Consider the following 16,962-nt stretch of genomic DNA (forward strand, 5'->3'; position numbering starts at 1 on the left):
AGGACAATGGTAGCAGGTACCTTTTTGTTGTCCCTGATCATGATAATCCACTCAGCATAAGTTTGCATTATTGCAAGTACATATAAGGCCAGTTTTTATTGTTTCTGGGAACTTCCTCCCTGCTATGCAATTGTTTCCAAAGTACAAAACTTCAATCACTATGATTATTTCTGTGAAAGTGCTTGCTTCTGATAGTTGTATACTGTGATTTAGTAAGACCCGAAGTAGTCTTGCCCCTTCTTCCTTTTTCATGCCAAAGACTGAGAACAGTTGTATTCAGGACAATTTTCTCTCTCACCTCTGTTATCTACTCCAACCTAATTTATTTTTCCTGTTGTGGAATTTTGATTATTTCACACTTTTCTGTTCTGATGGTCAGTTGTGGTCCTGTTAAGACCTCACAGTCCTTTGAAAATAACTTAGTAATTTGGCACTAAGTGTGGGTGTGTAAAGCCTCATGCAGAGAGGGGTTCTGTTTTTCAGAATCCAAGTCAAGACAATGAGAACTACATCTGACCCAAACTCCTTGCAGCAGGTAAAATGTAAAGGTTGTTCAGGTCAGAAAAAATGAAATTAAGTCTTTGGGATACTTTTAGATTTGGCCTAGTCTGTTCTTTCCTGTGAGATGGAGAAACCTATGATAAATGTAGTTACTGCTCTGTTCTTGTCCCCTGTAAGTTCCGGGCAAAAAGGCAGTGCCTGTGCTAGCTTTCTGGAATAGAAACCCACAAAAATAATCAACTGGTTGAAAAACTATGCCGAATAAGAAAACATCCACATCTTTCTTCATGTCTGTTAATGTCCTTCACTGCTAAAATAAACTCCCTTTCTTAAGCATGGAAGCTCATTGAAAATAGATATATCTAAAACCTTCTCTTTTGTTTTAGAATCTGAACCAGAATCCAAGGACTCTTCTTCCCAAATTTTACGGTCTGTATTGTGTTCAGTCAGGAGGCATTAATATTAGAATTGTTGTCATGAACAATGTTTTGCCACGAGCCTTGAAAATGCATTTCACATACGACTTGAAAGGCTCTACATACAAACGAAGAGCATCAAGAAAAGAGAGGGAGAAGTCCAACCCTACATTCAAAGACCTGGATTTCCTGCAAGATATGCATGAAGGGTTGTATTTTGACTCTGAAACACACAGTGCACTAATGAAAACACTGCAGCGGGACTGTCGGGTGAGTTTATATCTAAACGTCTGTGTTCACCCTCTGCTCTGAATTTACTTAGTACAGGTTATTTGTTATAAATAGTGCTATTTAAGGAGGGATAACTATGGATGTCAGAGCACTGATGAAGCCTGTATTTTAGTTGAGCTATTGTGATCTGAGATCATAATCATGGAATAGTCATAGAATAGAGTAGTCATAGAATAGAATAGAGTAGTCATAGAATCATAGTCATAGAATAGAATGTCCATGTACATTTTGAACACCAACAGGCTTGGGACCATGAGCCCTTCCCTCACTGCAGGACTGGTTCCAGTGCTTGAACACTATATCTCTGAGGAACTTTTTCTTCTATCCACTCTGAACTTCCCCAATGCATCTTTAAGCTTTTCCCTTGCATCCTATCACCAGGCACCAGAGACCAGCACCACCCTTTCTGCAACCCTCAAACCTAATATCCTCCTCTGCTCCTCACAAATAATGTCCTGTAGTCCTTTTGCCATCTTTGTTGCCTTACTTTGGACATGTTCTAATATTTTATATCCTTCTTACACTGTAGTGCCCAAAACTGCATGCAGTTCTTGAAGTGAAGCTGCACAAATGCTGAGTGTAGTGGGACAATCACCTTTTTCAAACCAGGTGGCTGTACTGTGCTCAGTGTACCCCAGGATACAGCTGGACATTCTGGACACCAGGGCACATTACTGACTTATTAAGTTTGTCATCTAGCACAACCCTAATTTCCAGGGCTATCCCTCTATTTCTCTGTACATCCAGGATTACACTGACCCACCTGTGGCAGTACAGATTAATACAGGAAAGAAGTCCAGTAGATTTGATGATGATGAGAATTTCTATTAATTTGGAAATATTAATTACTTTTTTCTCAGGGCATAATTATCACTGTGGAACCCTTATGATAAACTGATATGATAAACTGTATGTAGAGCTGCTGTGAATTTGTCTCTTGGTTAGCTTGGAATGGGAAAGCAGGCCTAGTGGCAGCAGTCTTATTTTTAGAGAAAGGTAATTTCTTCCTCAGCTGAAGAAAAAGCTGTCATATAAAAAGCTGTCCTATCATGGCTCTTTGAGAGAACCTGGGTGAATGGAATCAGTTCCTATAATGGACAGAGAATTGCTGTGAAATGTTTTTTGTTTTGTTTTGTTTTTTCCTGTAGCATGGGTAAGAAAATATAAAGTAGGAAAAAGGAGACTCCCGATCTCTCAGAGCTTCCCAGAATTCTTGGTGTTTTGGAGAGAAAAAAATTTGCTTTGTCTGAGGGAAACTGTAAGAATTTCATAATAAAAAAGCAAAATGGGTAGTCTGAACTCACCACATAGAAGAGACATCCTGAATGTCAGAGTTTGTTGTTCACTGCCACCTGTGGTACAAGATGGAAAGCATTGTTTTGGCCCATGAATAGAATTTTTTGTTTAACTATCACAGAAGTCTGCAATGCCTTATGATTGGTTTGTAAAGCTGTGTGACCTAATGTTCAGCTGCATATTCAGCATGAGACGTTTATATAACACGACACATTGTTCTCTCTGTAGCCTCTTGCTGTGAGTATTTCCTGAGCTCCTACCATGTGTGATGACACAGAATGCATCAGTATGTCACATCTGGGGATCTGGATGCCTTTCTGTGCATCCCCCACTTGTCCAAGGTTACTTACCCAGTCAAAGCCTGGGGGAATCTATTGTATTGGAAATAATAGAGGGAATCTAAAAGATGGAACTGAACTGAAAAGTAAAAACAGGAATCAATCAGTTTTTGCATATAAAGGGCCTCCTATTGATTCTTTGAAAGTCTGGGAAAATTCCTGCTACATGTTATTTGAGTGCTAATACAATTATTTTCAGTGTATATCTTAAATACACAACTCTAAAGTTAGTCTAGAGTTCTTAAAGGCCCAGTTAAATTTTACAATATTAAAAATAAAGAAGAAAATTATCCTAGAGTAATCAGTGTATTTACATAAATACACATATACACAGTGAAGTATATGTCTGTGTGTAACTGTAGATATACGTATATACACACACACTGAAAGTTATATGTATATAAAAAACATCTTTTTCTATTCAAACAAGTCTTACTCTGTTGTAAAACAGAAGGAGCAGACACTTTATCTTTCATATAGCTGAATTTGCTCAGCTAATACAGTTGGATCTGACTACCTGCCTTTTACTTCTGCCTTTAAAAAGACTGAAAATATTCCCTCCATTTTGTGAAAAGGACATGAGTGTTGCCTCTGCTTTTTTCTGCCCATAAGGTATTTGGATGGGTAGTGTGAGTGATAACTGACCAGCTTTTTAGGACTTGAAAACTTGTCATCTCTTTTTACCACTCCAAAGTGAGAAAGTGAGTGTAGGCACTATGCTACACTACACTGATTCTTGAAATTAAGAATTCATTAATTTTTAATAATAATAATAATAATTTATTATATAAAAATCTGATAAATAAAATTAAGAAAGAAAATTTTTGACCTTTCCAGTATTTCAGGACTAAGAAATTCACTTCTGTGTTGCTTAAATTTGGATTGTGTTTCCATTGCTCATATTTGCAATCAGAATCAGGAAGCAATGGACTTTTCCTCTACTTCTTAAACATAAACATCCCTGGATGCTAGCCCTTCTCCTCCTTAAGATCCATTGCTAAGTTCAGAGCCTTGGCAGAATTTCCTGGTAATGAAGGATAGTGTTGTTGGGGACCTGCTATGGTCTGTGATTGCTGCCACTGACTCTCCTGCCCTGTTCAGCAATGGACCCATGTTTTCCTTGGTCAGCTTTTCTCTGTGTCTCAGTATTCCTTGCCAGTCTCAACTCTATCTGGCCTTTGGCTTACTTGATCACAGCTGCTATCCCTAGATGCCCAGACAATGTTTCTCTATTCCTAGACTAGGAATAGAGTCTGTCTGTCCTCACCTGTCCTGTATGCTGGCTTTTCACATTCCAGCTGTGCTGTGGCTTCCTGGCTTAGCTGAGTTGGCCTCCTGATACATCTTCTCAGCCAACACAGACTGTCTTGACAACTGACACACAGCTTCCTTCCTGAGGGAATGCAGTGCTGCAGTGGTGGACCACTGCTGGAGTATCAGTTCTGGCCTGTCACACCTCCTGGTAGTGCTGGTGAGGAGATGCATGACCTGCCCAGTTAGAGAATGGAGCTGAGTTGCTTGTGGTGATCCTTCATGGGCTGGTGCCTCCGGATTATCTCTGCTGGGACAGATACAGGTTGATAGAATTGTTCAGCTCCTTCACCCCTTGCTTGTTTTGTTCACACTTGAGGTGACAAGGTCTGAAAACTTTGCTCACAATTCATTTTGCATTGTTTGCATCTTAACCTAACCAAGGAGTGCTACATATTACAGTGTTCCTGAAGATGGAACATTCATGAGTTTATCATGTATACGATGTACACAAAAGAAAATTTGAACTAGCTTTCAAATTCCAGATTATTGCTGATACTTACTGTAGCTATCCTTTTCTTGCCTTGTTGGAGATGCAGTAACAATTAATCAAATTGTGGTCATGTATTTTTTAAGAGCAAAAAAATAATTTGAAGATGCTTTTACTATTGAGAAATGAATGGCTTTTGCAAGCCTGCATTTTACCTTTACGGCAAAGAACACTGGACTTTTCTCAGGAAATTACATTCCTGAGAAATTAAAAGTGACTAACTAAGAAGCCTGTAAAGACAAGGAAATTTAAAGAGTGTCACACCTCCTAAATTTGAGATTTGGGCATTATTTTCATCACTAGTGTTTTAGCCAGTTTCTACAAAAGTTTTGTGGTGTGAATGCACATCTATTTGGTGCTGTAGCAACTGGGATGGAGACCTTGTACAACCAAATTTATCCACAGAATTTTTCAAATCCTTAGTAGTGTATGCAGGGTGTGTTTTAACCTTTTTTTTCTACCTCAAGGCGTCTACACAGATAATTGTTTAAGCCAAATAACTTCAGTGACCTATTCTACAGCATATCCTTAAAAACAGTAGTGTTGGCATAACTTAATGAAATATTAATCTGCAGCATAGGACAGAAATAAAAGATGGCATGATGCAGCATACTAATCTTACTTGAAAGGTCTGTCAGAAATGGTAGTTTGAGGGGAATGACCATAACATGATGCTGTAGATCTCTTGTATCTTTGTATATTATTGCTCTCATAGTACCAACTGACATTAGGATTTTCTTGTTTCTTTTACTTGTAAAATCAGAATCCAGATTGTTAGTTTTGGAGTTGTTGGTTAACAATGCATTTTGAGAATTCTGTTGAAATAGGAAGTGATTCCACATATGTTTTGGTGGGAATGTGGTGATTCATTTTATTGGGATAGATTTTTTCTAAGCCAGACCCAATTTTAGGCACTGACAGTTGTGAACTCGTTGCAAAGAAACATTTATTTTGTGAGACAGTCCTTTAATTTGTGTTTATTTCATGTATCTTATAATGTTGAAGAGTAATTATTGATTTGTTGTAAAATCATTCGTCTTTCTACTGTGTTAATTCTTACGTTGCTTTTCCAAAATGCTTGTAGGAGAAGAAATACTTCCTTGCATAGTTATCAGTTTAATACTTGCATTAAATAAGCTTGTAATTCTTTTGAGTCATATTTTTCTTGACCCTTTCATGAAAATGATCTGATTACATTTTTGCATGCTGTTTTGTATGGATAACAAATGTAAATGCAGATTTCTCTGTCAGATATTATGTAGTTTGGGCTGGCTGCATATAAAATAAAAATGACATTTCATGTCAGAAATACTTGTTTTGCTGTTAGTCACTGCCTGAGATAGTGGAGCATAACCAAGTCTAAGATGATTCACAGAATACTTTAACATCTCATTAGCTCTGAGAAAAGATAATCTGATTCAGAAAGTTAATTTTTCATGTTCTGAAACAACATATTTTGTAATGCCATTTTACTGTGGGTTTTCATGTAGTATGAAACAAAATAATGCTTAAGGCTACAAGGGGTGAGTGTTGCTTGCCATCTGCAAGTTTTCAGAGCAGCTGAAGTCAGCCTTGACAGTAGTACTTAGTGACCAAGTGGCAATACTGCGTTGACAGAATCTGTGTAGCTAGTGAATTAGCACCTATAATAAATATTACCAAGAAGAACAATTTAATGTTAAGTTAATGAACTGAAAGTTTACTTGTCATTTTCAAATACACTACTTGTTAGTACACAGCATGATTAAGATCATTCTTGCTGAAACCCCACAGTGTCATTTTGCTAGCAAGGTATAGGTCAGAATGGTTACATGGGTTTTTCCTCCCTTTAGCTACACAAATAGTGTATTTCTAGGAGTTTATGTCAATTTCTAGTGATCTCACATTTATAGAGTAAGGTGTTTTGCAGGGCTTTCTCTTTTGCTATGAATATAGCCATGAAATACTGCAATTTATTTGAGTGGATTTTTTTCATTAGATTAGTTTATCATTTTGGTGCCTTTGTAGCAAAAACTTGCTGCTGCATCTCAAAAACAGTCCAAAAATCATCAAAAGTATCTGCAAACCTCAGTGCAGGAAAATACTTGTGCATTTTTATATTCTCATAGAATGTTACATGTCCAGAAATGTCTTGATGTTCTGCATTTTGTAATTTGTCCTTGTTGAAACAGATTATTTTGTACAACTGTGTGTGCAAAATATTGCTTGCATATTTTAAAATTGTCACAGTATTTGAAATATTAATGAAGACTCATATGTGTGAACCCTTCAGAAATATTCAGCTGTAAATCCAACTGATTTACTTTTATCAAGAAGTAAAATGGCTGTCTTAATACAGACTGAGGAGTTTGAGACAAAGTTCTGTTGAGAGCTGATTTATGAGATTCTTCCTTGTTATCCTGGTTAATTATTTCTTACCAGAAGTTTCATTAGAAACAAACAGGGAACAAAACATGCTTAGATATGGTCACAAAGGTTCATTTGCGTAAGGAGTGGTTGGTTTGGTTATCACATATCTAAGGGGAAGTAATCAGAACTGTGCATGAAAGCTGTAGGCAGACAGGGCCAGATAATGTCATGACATCCTGAAGACACTTTGTGGGCAGTACAATGCCACCCCACCTCTGAGTAGGGTCATGAACAGAGTGTTTGATGGATAAGGGTTCTTATGCTGTGTGCTGTTTATAACAATTTGTACTGCAGTTAATCCATTGGATGTGAAGGTGTTTCAGTCTGATAATGGACTGTGATAACAAAATAGCTTGTTTTTTGATGTTTTTCAGTAATCCTACACCAAAATCATAAATTGTCAAGGCACAGTCTGTTTTACTCTACACGTAGTTTGGGTTTAAGTGGCAGCGATGAATTGATGTACTCAGAGGAATTAAATTTATTACATAAGAGGTTCCTGTGGAAGAAGGAGCAGCATATTATAGTACAGCCTCCCATGAGACTACATCCAATTCTAGACCTAGGTTATGTAATTAGTGCAGTAAAATCATGTCTCTAATGTGAACTAATTCAAAATGCAGTAAAGGATATGTTGAAGGCAGAGCTGTCAGCAGTAATTCATGAATGTAAAATAAATGTGGCAATGCTTTTCCCAAGCCTGACTAGCCACTGTTCTGGTTTCGCATGAAAAGTGTTGCTTACTGTACTACTAAGGCGTTACTTTTCAACCTACCCATAATTTACTTTCAGCATTTGATGGAGAACATTTGATTACATATTTTTAATGAATACATGATAATGTAATTTCTTTTTGAGAAAGTCTGAGTAAAGGGTAGCTAAAAGTAAGCAATAAAAAATAAATTTAGAAGTTTTTTGTCAGCAAGTGCCTTTGTACCTGTTAGCCATGCAATTTGTGCCATTTATGATAGTAAACCACCAACATTTCCACACAAGACATAATAAAATTTCAGGATCTTGTGGTTAGAATACACTTTCTTGTTGCATATGAAATCCTCTGTGAGTTCTGTCATTAGAAGATGCTCTGTCATTAGAAGATTCTGAGGACTACTAAGGGCATACATTAGCAGATCTTTTCTTGTTCCATTTGAGCTAAGGCACAGCTGTGTAGGATCCCTGTGGGTAAGAGCAACCCATGGTGTTAAAGTCATTCTTTGAGACTGAGAATCAGGTCTGATTTTATGCCTTTCTACATTTAGATTACAGTGTGTTATGCTTTGTTTCATCACTGCTCTGGTTATCCGAGCAATGAGTATTTTTCCAGCAATTAGGGTAGGTGGTATAAAAGCCTTATGATTAGACATACAGGTCCATATGAAGTTATTGATTTATTGCCATATAGTTTTTAAACCTACGCAAGTGCTGAAATTGCATTTTACTTTTTTTTCTTTTCATTAAGAGAGAGGATGTTTCTGCTTAACCAAAAATACTCATGCTTGGATAATCTTCATAAAAAAACTTGGAATCTTCTCTTATCTCTGTAAAATCACTTTTTTTCTTGTTCACATAAAAAGATGTACTATTGCCTCTTGATTCTGTGACAAAAATTGCACCATTATCTTTGGGCACTATGTGCCAAAACATATGAATCACGGCTGAGCTGCATGAGGTAAAGGAGAGGTGAGTGGCACAGCATACCCCTCCTGGCTGTTACTGGTGTTTCTCCCTCCACTTAGTAGTGCCCTTGTGTAAGGCATTCAACACAGCTGCTGTCTGACATTAAACTGTTGCTGTGAACAGTTTGGTTATGTTACTAGATATGTTACTAACTAAAGCAGCTTGCTGTAGTTCATGTTTGGGTATTGACTTAAGCTGCATTGCCTTTCAGTGACAGCATGCCAGACTTCGTAATGGTGTGGTTGACTAAAAACAAATTAAAGTACTTCTGTGTGAGATAGAACATGCTGCCAGAGACAGAAATGGTTGGTAGAGCTAGAAGAGAAGGCTTATTGATTAAGTCACACTTCAGAAGTAAAATTTGTCTTTTGAGTTTAGATAGTCACTATTTAGTGTAGTATAGAGGTGCGTGATTTTTGTACTCCAGTCCCATCAGCTGCTAATAAGAGAGTGTCAACAAAAAAATACTTCTGTTGACATTTGAAAGTTCTCCAAGAGTATGATCTCTGTTATAAATAGGAGGTGAAAGGGAGATAAGAGAGGAGTACAGGCAAAAATGCTCTGGGAGATCTGGAATATGGACTAGAGATAATCTTAAAAATGTGTTGTTCATAAGTATATGATGGAACCATTAATTGATTATTTGCTATAAAGGAAAAGGTGCTGCCTGGAATTATTTTCCTTGACTACAAAATAACATCAGGTTACATTTCAACTATGCATCTTTCTTTCCCACTTGTTACAAGAGTATTCAGCTAATTAGATAACTGGCACTTTGACTTGTGTGGGATAGTAAAAGGTTTTTGTTTAACTGTAATTTCACACTTCCTGATAAGATAAGCTTGTGCCTTGAGAGCCTGCTTTCACTCAGGTTTGTGAAATGCTGCTGTGTAATTCTTTTGTGGTTTCTTTGGTAGGTTCTAGAAAGTTTCAAGATCATGGATTACAGTCTGCTTCTGGGGATCCACATATTGAACAGTAACATAAAGGAAAAAGGAGAGTGTTCCCGGAGTGCATCAGATGCAAAACGCCATGGAGGGCAGAAAGTTCTGTATTCCACAGCAATGGAGTCTATACAGGGCCCTGGGAAATCTGGAGACTCTGTCACCACAGAGACAACAAACACGTAAGTGCTGTAACCTGCTCTTAAGGTTGCTATTAAAAGTATTGACAGGGAAAATATTAATGAGTACACTGCATTCCAGGAACTGAAGGAGCCTTTTTTTGAGCCTTTTTTTTTTTCCAAAAGCTGCATCATCAAGATTTGCCACAAAGTATGAAACTGGAACGTCAGTCAGTAGAATGGCCATCTTTAAATATGCAATAGTTCAGTGTGACTTGCATATGCACATGTGCATTCTTTTATAAAAAAGGTGTTATTAGACAGCTATTACAAGAGTCCCAACTATAATATAATTTTATCTGAACCGGTCTGGTGAGACCAAAACAAAAACTATAAATTAACATTGAAATGGATATTCCTACAGGGGTTGTTTTCATCTTGAAGTAGTATATTCAACATATATAATGATATCATCAGCCACTGAAGTGCCAGTCCTATATTTCCTGAGATTAAGAACTGATGTTTTTCTGTCTACCAAAAACTTAAATAGAAATTTGCCTATATAGACAATCATTATTCTGCAGTTTCCTTCCTAATATATTAAGTGCTGTGAAAGCATTATCATCACCATTCAGCATTACATCTAATCAGTCCTTTATTATAATTAGGATTTAATTTCAAATTAAGGATTTACTTTGCTCCTGGTTCTCAAAGGAGTGGTGTAGGTAAATATAATTAATGATATAGAAATCTGCGCTTAAGCCTACAGCAAACAAGTGAATTATGATATTTAGTATTCAGTGAGAGTTTCCAGCCACTGAGAACTCTAGACTATAATTAGACAGAGCTTTATTTTACTTGGTTTTTACAACTCACATTCACACAGAAGATGGCCAGTGCTTTTGTATGATGACAGAGATATTGCACTAGCTGATCTCCCAGACCACCTGAGCTAATATACTGCTACTCAGGTCCTGACAAGTGTAGTCCTTCCTTGGTTCCTTTGCACTGCCTCTCTCATACTGACACAGTGGTAGTGGATCAAAAAACAGTGCTGAGGTTGTAAAATGAACCATTTTTCTAGGTCTTGGAGTAGGAAGAGAGGGTCTTAGAATGACGGTTCATGGCTCAGTACAGACCTTAGACCAACTGGAAGCCCATGTTGGCAGGATTCTCAGCTTTATACTGTTGCTTTATCTGTCAACTTTCTGCAAAGAAATTTTGGAAAAGCATAGTAATACATAATTTTTAGTGAAAAATATATTAAACAACCTTTTCAGACTTTGATTAATGTGCAAACTCTCTGTGATTTATTACCTATAAAGTGAGAAAATTCTCCCTTATCTAAAGTTACTTATTTTCCTTAGCAAGAAACTGATGCATACTTTCTTCCAATATTCAGATCATCTGAATATATCCATCTAAATAATATCTTAAAATATTTCTCCTTTTTAAATGATGGATATTTACTAGTGAATCCCAGATACTTAAAATTTTCTACTTAAAATCTGTTGCATGCTAGGTGACTCACATTTGGCTGACTTTGCACTGTGGCATCTGGCTTAAATATTGTCTGTTCTTTGGGTTGACAAGTAGGTACAATATAACTGGTAACTGGTGATCAGAGATGTCTTAAAAGATATTCTAACTATGTTGTTTCTCTTAGAATGGGAGGTATTCCAGCAAAAAGCCATAAAGGTGAAAAGCTGCTTTTATTTATGGGTATTATTGATATTCTCCAGTCTTACAGGTAAGGTGAACTTCAACTTTCAATGGATTTTCAGTGAGCAAAATATTCTGAAATTACCAGTAAAAATAGAAGTTTTATAAAGCAGTTCTGATTTAGTTTTTTGCACATTTAGGTTAATGAAGAAGCTGGAACATTCTTGGAAAGCTCTTGTTTATGATGGGGTAAGTAGATCTTATTATTTTTTAAAACGGCTGATATTTTAGCTGGTGGGCCTTTGACCCATGTTGACCAGGAAAAATCTAATTCTGGTATATTTGTAGTCTAACCTCACCATGTGGTTTGACCTTCTGCTGAAATCTTCCCAATACATGCTCTGATTTTATTTGTTGAGCTTTCAAATAACAATTAATAATATTAGTTTGTCCTTATAACTTACACAAGTGTTGCCACCTAGCAGAACATTGACGAATCTGTAACTGAAAAATATACATAATTTGAAAAAATTCATTTCAAACGCTTGGAAGATTTTGCACAATATAGCTGTATAATTCATAACTCATAATTTTATAAATTAAATACCTAAAAAGTTCTTGAAGAATTAACCTTCAAAAGGGAAAAAAAAGCAGTGATGATTCAGTAGTTTTGTTAAGCCTAAAATGCATAATATAGTTTGCCTGAGGTGTCCAGCTTCTTTCTTGGAAACTTACTTGTAATGTACTTGTGGAACATGTGACTGAGATGTTTTTCAATCTTGTAGGATACTGTTTCAGTTCACCGACCTAGTTTTTATGCAGACAGATTTTTAAAGTTTATGAATGCAAGAGTTTTCAAAAAAATTCAAGGTAAGAATGTAGTGACTTCTACTCTTTTAGATACTTTTATAATCATAATTTTATAACGCTCTTGTCTTGGCAAGAAAACAAGCTTTTCTTCAACATCATGTAGCACTTTCTTAGCTCTAGTCAAGAAACTAAACTTCTGGCAGTTGGGATTTTACTCTATTAGTAAAACTACAGACAATTATGTACTATGTATTTTTGTCACATCAGGGCTGTCTAAAGTAGGCTTCAGGTGGCCACCTAGACACTCTGTCACTCACCCTCTTCAACTAGACAGGGAAGAGTTATAACAAAAGGCAGGTGGGTTCAAATAAGGACAGGGAGAGATCACCGACCAATTACTATCCCAGGAAGAACTGACTCAACTCAGGGAAATTAATTTAGAGTCTTGCAAATTAAAATAAATAAATCTTTAGAGACACCTACTTACACGTTTTTCCCATCAAAAGTTCAGATCAAGTTTTATTTTCACTACCTTTTCTACCACTGGAAGTTGTACTGGCCTTTGTTGCTCTGCATGTTATCTAAAGATGATACCATTTTCCTAAAGACCAATTGACCTTGTGAACTCTTAGCCTCCCCATAGAAACCAGTTTAAAAGGCCTGGCAGATCAGAACAACAAACATGATTATGTGTAAAGGCATAAGAAAGAAGAGGGATAACTGATAATGCAACAGAAGGCAGAAATGTGGGTGATAATTATTTTGTGAAATCCTAAATTTGAAAAAGATAGCCAGATGAAAGGAGAAGGCTGAGAGTACCTATACTAAAACAATTAAGATCTTTTAAATAGAATGAAGGAAACTTTAAAAAAAAAAGACAAAATTTGATTTAACCCCAAGTAGTGATTCCCTGTATGCATGATATGTTATGACAGCTTTTCAGGAAAATAAGACTTATTGTGAGTCTTTTAAATATTAATGAATTGATGGATGATTTATCTATAAATTGACTGTGCTACTGAAAGAAAACTCAGTCTGAAGTGTTGCAAGTGCAGAGAAGGATGGTGATGGGAGACAAAAGAGACCTGGACAATCTTGAGAAATGGACACATGGGAGCCTGACCAGGTTCAACAAAGCCTGGAAAAGCTTTGTGCAAAGTGTTACATCTGGGCTGGGGCAACCCCTGGTTCCAACACAGTCTGGGGGATGAACAGATGCAGAGCAGCCCTGGAGAGAAGGACTTGGAGTGCTGGTGGAAGAGAGGCTTACTAGAAATTACCAGAAATTACTACAAATACTAGAATAAATTAACAATTTAAAGTGTTGAAAGTTAAATCCTTTGGAAAAAAATTGATTAATAATAAAATAAAAGAATCTGATGTTATGTGACAAAATGTGAAGCAAAATTCACCTCAAAAGAGGATGGAGTCTCCTGAGACTCAGTTCTTTTTAAATCTTAGAATAATTTTGCCAAAGAACAGGTGGGAGTTCTGCTGTCCAAGACAATTATTGAAGGAACTCTTCTGTATTGGTAAAGAATAAAGTGTGTCTGCTCCTTACTACTTGATACTCCTGTTTGACAAAATAAATGCCATATATTTTACCTCAACATCTGAGTCTTTTTTTCCCTATTTATTTCTAATTTTGACTGCTAGATTTGTTCCAGGACAAGACACAACCTGATCCATATTCAAAGTTTACAATGTACAATTAAAGGATATAATGCCCAATTTTCTTTGATCTTAATTAATCTATATCATTTTTCCAGGCTGTTAACCTAAGTATCCTACTCTTATTGATCTCCTCTGTATACAGGGCTGTTAATGTGCTTTTATGCAGATTAATAGTTCAAATGCATTATTATTCTTTCATAAAAAATTGGGAGTGTTCCTGTCTTCAGGAACATTATTTCTAAGCTTTGAGTCAGACATTTCAGTTTAAACACTTAAGCCCTGTTCTGAATCTGTTTTTTTTTTTTCCCCTAGTGCACAGAACAACCATGCATAATTAACAACAAAAACTTAATAAGAGGGTTTAGCCTTGGGCAGAGGCTAGCTCACCAGCTACTATGTTACTTTTTAAAAATACCCTGGAACTATGTATCTGATTGTTTTTTCAGTCTTTAGCCAAGTGAGATGATGTGTTTAATTTGAACTTCATAGTAAAGCAATGAAAGAAGTATTATAGTGCATCTGAAGTAACTCTGCAACCAATGCATATGGATCAGCAGCCAGCAGCTGAAAAACACTAAATGAAATAGCTGACATCTTTCTGGAGAAGAACTACAGATGGGGGTCATGGTTCAGTAGTAGTGGCAATAATCAGTTCTAGAGTTTAATTCTAAATACTTTTTAAATAGGCAGGCCCTGCTAAGAATTATAAAAGTGGTGCTGATACCTGAATGTGTAGGCTATCAAGGTTTTGGAAGTGTTTATTGTACCCAAAAGAAATGCTTGACACATAAGTCTGAAGTGGAAATTCTGCAGTATCATTGCATAGAAGAAGTTAACAGCTCAAAAGAATGATTATAACCTCTCAGAATACTCCAAATGTCTTTTCCATTTTCCTATTTTCTGAGGGTTTTTTTCTGTATCATTCTCTCTGATGACATGGGTTGGTACTCCATGGGAGCTTTTTAACTTAGTGTTGCCAGTGATTTGACTTATTGTCCTATAGTAAGAAGTAAGAAACTGAAAAAGACAAAAGTACTTCTCTTGCAGATGAAATAACAATACCTTTCACTCTAGTTTTAATGTAATGTTTGTTAAGTAGGTTTCTGGACAAGTTCTTCATCTGTATTCAAAACCTAGACTTTCTATATGACTTAATTTTTCATATGCTGTTAAAAATGTGTTGGAAGATAAGATGACATCATTCAACACTTTTGTTCATTTGGTAATGCAGCTTTAAAGCCTTCACCTTCAAAGAAACGGTGCAATTCTATCACAGCCCTAAAGGCAGCATCACAAGAAATAGTGTGTGCAGTTAGCCAGGAGTGGAAGGATGAAAAGCATGGCATTCTTGCTGAAGGACAAAGTTATGCCAGCCTTGATGAAGAAGGTATTGTCTTTCAATTCAACAACCTAAATTATGTTCTTAAAAATTTTGTATAAGCTCTAGAAGTCCTGTAACTAGAACACCACCAGTATGGCTGATCTCTCAAAACCAGAGTCAGATTATTCTTATGGAGAGAGTTGTCAATAACATTTGGCAAAATGGACCTTCAGGAGCAAGACGAAGTCAGAATCAAAGTTTGTAATATGATGTTAAACTCAGATTTCAGGATATCCTAAAACAATGTATTCAGCCCAGGTAGTAAATTAAGGTCAGAGCCAATGCTATCCTTTTCAGTGACCTCTAAACAAGGGTGTCACGTGAGGTGTTTTGAAGCTCAATTCATTGTTCCAGAATTTTTTTAAGAGATACAGCTTTGCCTCTTTCAGAACTTGCCTGCAGCCATGATGAAAGCAGAACCAATTGCCTAATCCAATCTGATAAATGAGCCCTGGTAGCATGAGAATAGTCCCAGGACTGAGAAAAATTCATAACTCATGCCTCTGCTTAATATTTGACCTTGGAGTTGCTCTGTATTCTGCTGAATGTACTTGTTAGCAGCTGAAATTCACTCTGTAATACAAAAGAGTGTGGGTAGGGGCATGTGAATACTACCAGCTCATCAATTCAAACATTAGGAAACTTCAAGGAGCTTATGAGGGCGCTATGAGAGCTGATATACTTACCTGAAGATTCCTGGGCTCAATTTAAAATGGAATTTGTTAACATTGTTCTTTATTTCTGCATATGCAGTGCTAGGTTCACACCACCGGCCGGATCTAGTGCCAAGCACTTCGTCTCTTTTTGAAGCAGCTTCCTTAGCAACCACACTTTCTTCTTCTTCCCTGAATGTAGGTGAGCACTGTCAACGTGATCAACCTACACTCTATTCTAGCAGGTAAAGACCATATATGTTAGAGGATTCCCTACTGTTCTGCTAGAAGTTTAATGTGCTCAACAGAAGGGGGCTTTGCAAAATTAGAAGCAGAAGGGGCAAGTGTCTCTGTAACTCAGTCTTTAACCTTTCCAGTGAAGGAGGGGTGCCTGTAGGATTTATGATGTATTTGTTTGTTATTATATGCATTGTAATTGGGGATCATGAAATAGAAAGCATAAACATGGCAAAAAATGTTATATTAATTTTTCTTCCGGTTCCAAAATGAAAATGGATATCTAAACATTGCATAGGCCTTAGTCTGTACCATAAATCAAACTATATTAAGGCCAGGGTAGAAAGTACTTCTCGTAACTTGGATGTTGCCTAAAACAGCTGCAGAGAATGGTGATGTGCTAGGAAAAGGAAAAATTGTACTTTATTTGAAATGTACAGTGCTGAATGGTCTGCTTTAAATTCTTCTACAGCAACCATTTTCTGAAGTAAATTTCTGTGAAACTTCATCCACAGATGTGATTAGAGCCTTTCTGGTTTTAACCCAGGAAGTATAAAAACAGTAATGTTTTAAGTTGTGCAGATGCTACTTATCTAGGCTGAATGTGATTTATGTTTGAATATATTTCAGCTGTGTCTGTCCAATATCATGCTTAAGCCAATAAGCCTTGCTGGGAGATCATCTGTGGATGCTCCCTTGTGCATCTGAGGGGTGCTGTGTTGTGTCACCTTGCCTGCTTGCAGAGCTCTTTAC

The 16,962-nt window shown here is 36.7% G+C and overlaps 1 protein-coding gene across 9 annotated transcripts in view; it reads left to right on the forward strand.

The window, feature by feature from the left end:
- PIP5K1B (phosphatidylinositol-4-phosphate 5-kinase type 1 beta) overlaps window positions 1-16,962 on the forward strand; it is a 99,129-nt gene that overhangs the window by 63,161 nt on the left and 19,006 nt on the right. For 5 of the 9 annotated variants that reach the window (XM_062513039.1, XM_062513037.1, XM_062513040.1 and 2 more), the window contains 7 exons: window positions 888-1,187; window positions 9,647-9,855; window positions 11,459-11,542; window positions 11,655-11,703; window positions 12,240-12,324; window positions 15,170-15,325; window positions 16,073-16,217. In XM_062513039.1, coding sequence (XP_062369023.1) covers window positions 888-1,187; window positions 9,647-9,855; window positions 11,459-11,542; window positions 11,655-11,703; window positions 12,240-12,324; window positions 15,170-15,325; window positions 16,073-16,217 — 1,028 coding nt within the window. The remainder of the gene's footprint in view (window positions 1-887; window positions 1,188-9,646; window positions 9,856-11,458; window positions 11,543-11,654; window positions 11,704-12,239; window positions 12,325-15,169; window positions 15,326-16,072; window positions 16,218-16,962) is intronic. The other 4 variants (XM_062513042.1, XM_062513043.1, XM_062513045.1 and 1 more) reach the window with 4 other exon arrangements.

This window comes from Cinclus cinclus, chromosome Z (genome assembly GCF_963662255.1).
Source record: "Cinclus cinclus chromosome Z, bCinCin1.1, whole genome shotgun sequence".
In the NCBI taxonomy this organism is placed as follows: Eukaryota; Metazoa; Chordata; class Aves; order Passeriformes; family Cinclidae; genus Cinclus; species Cinclus cinclus.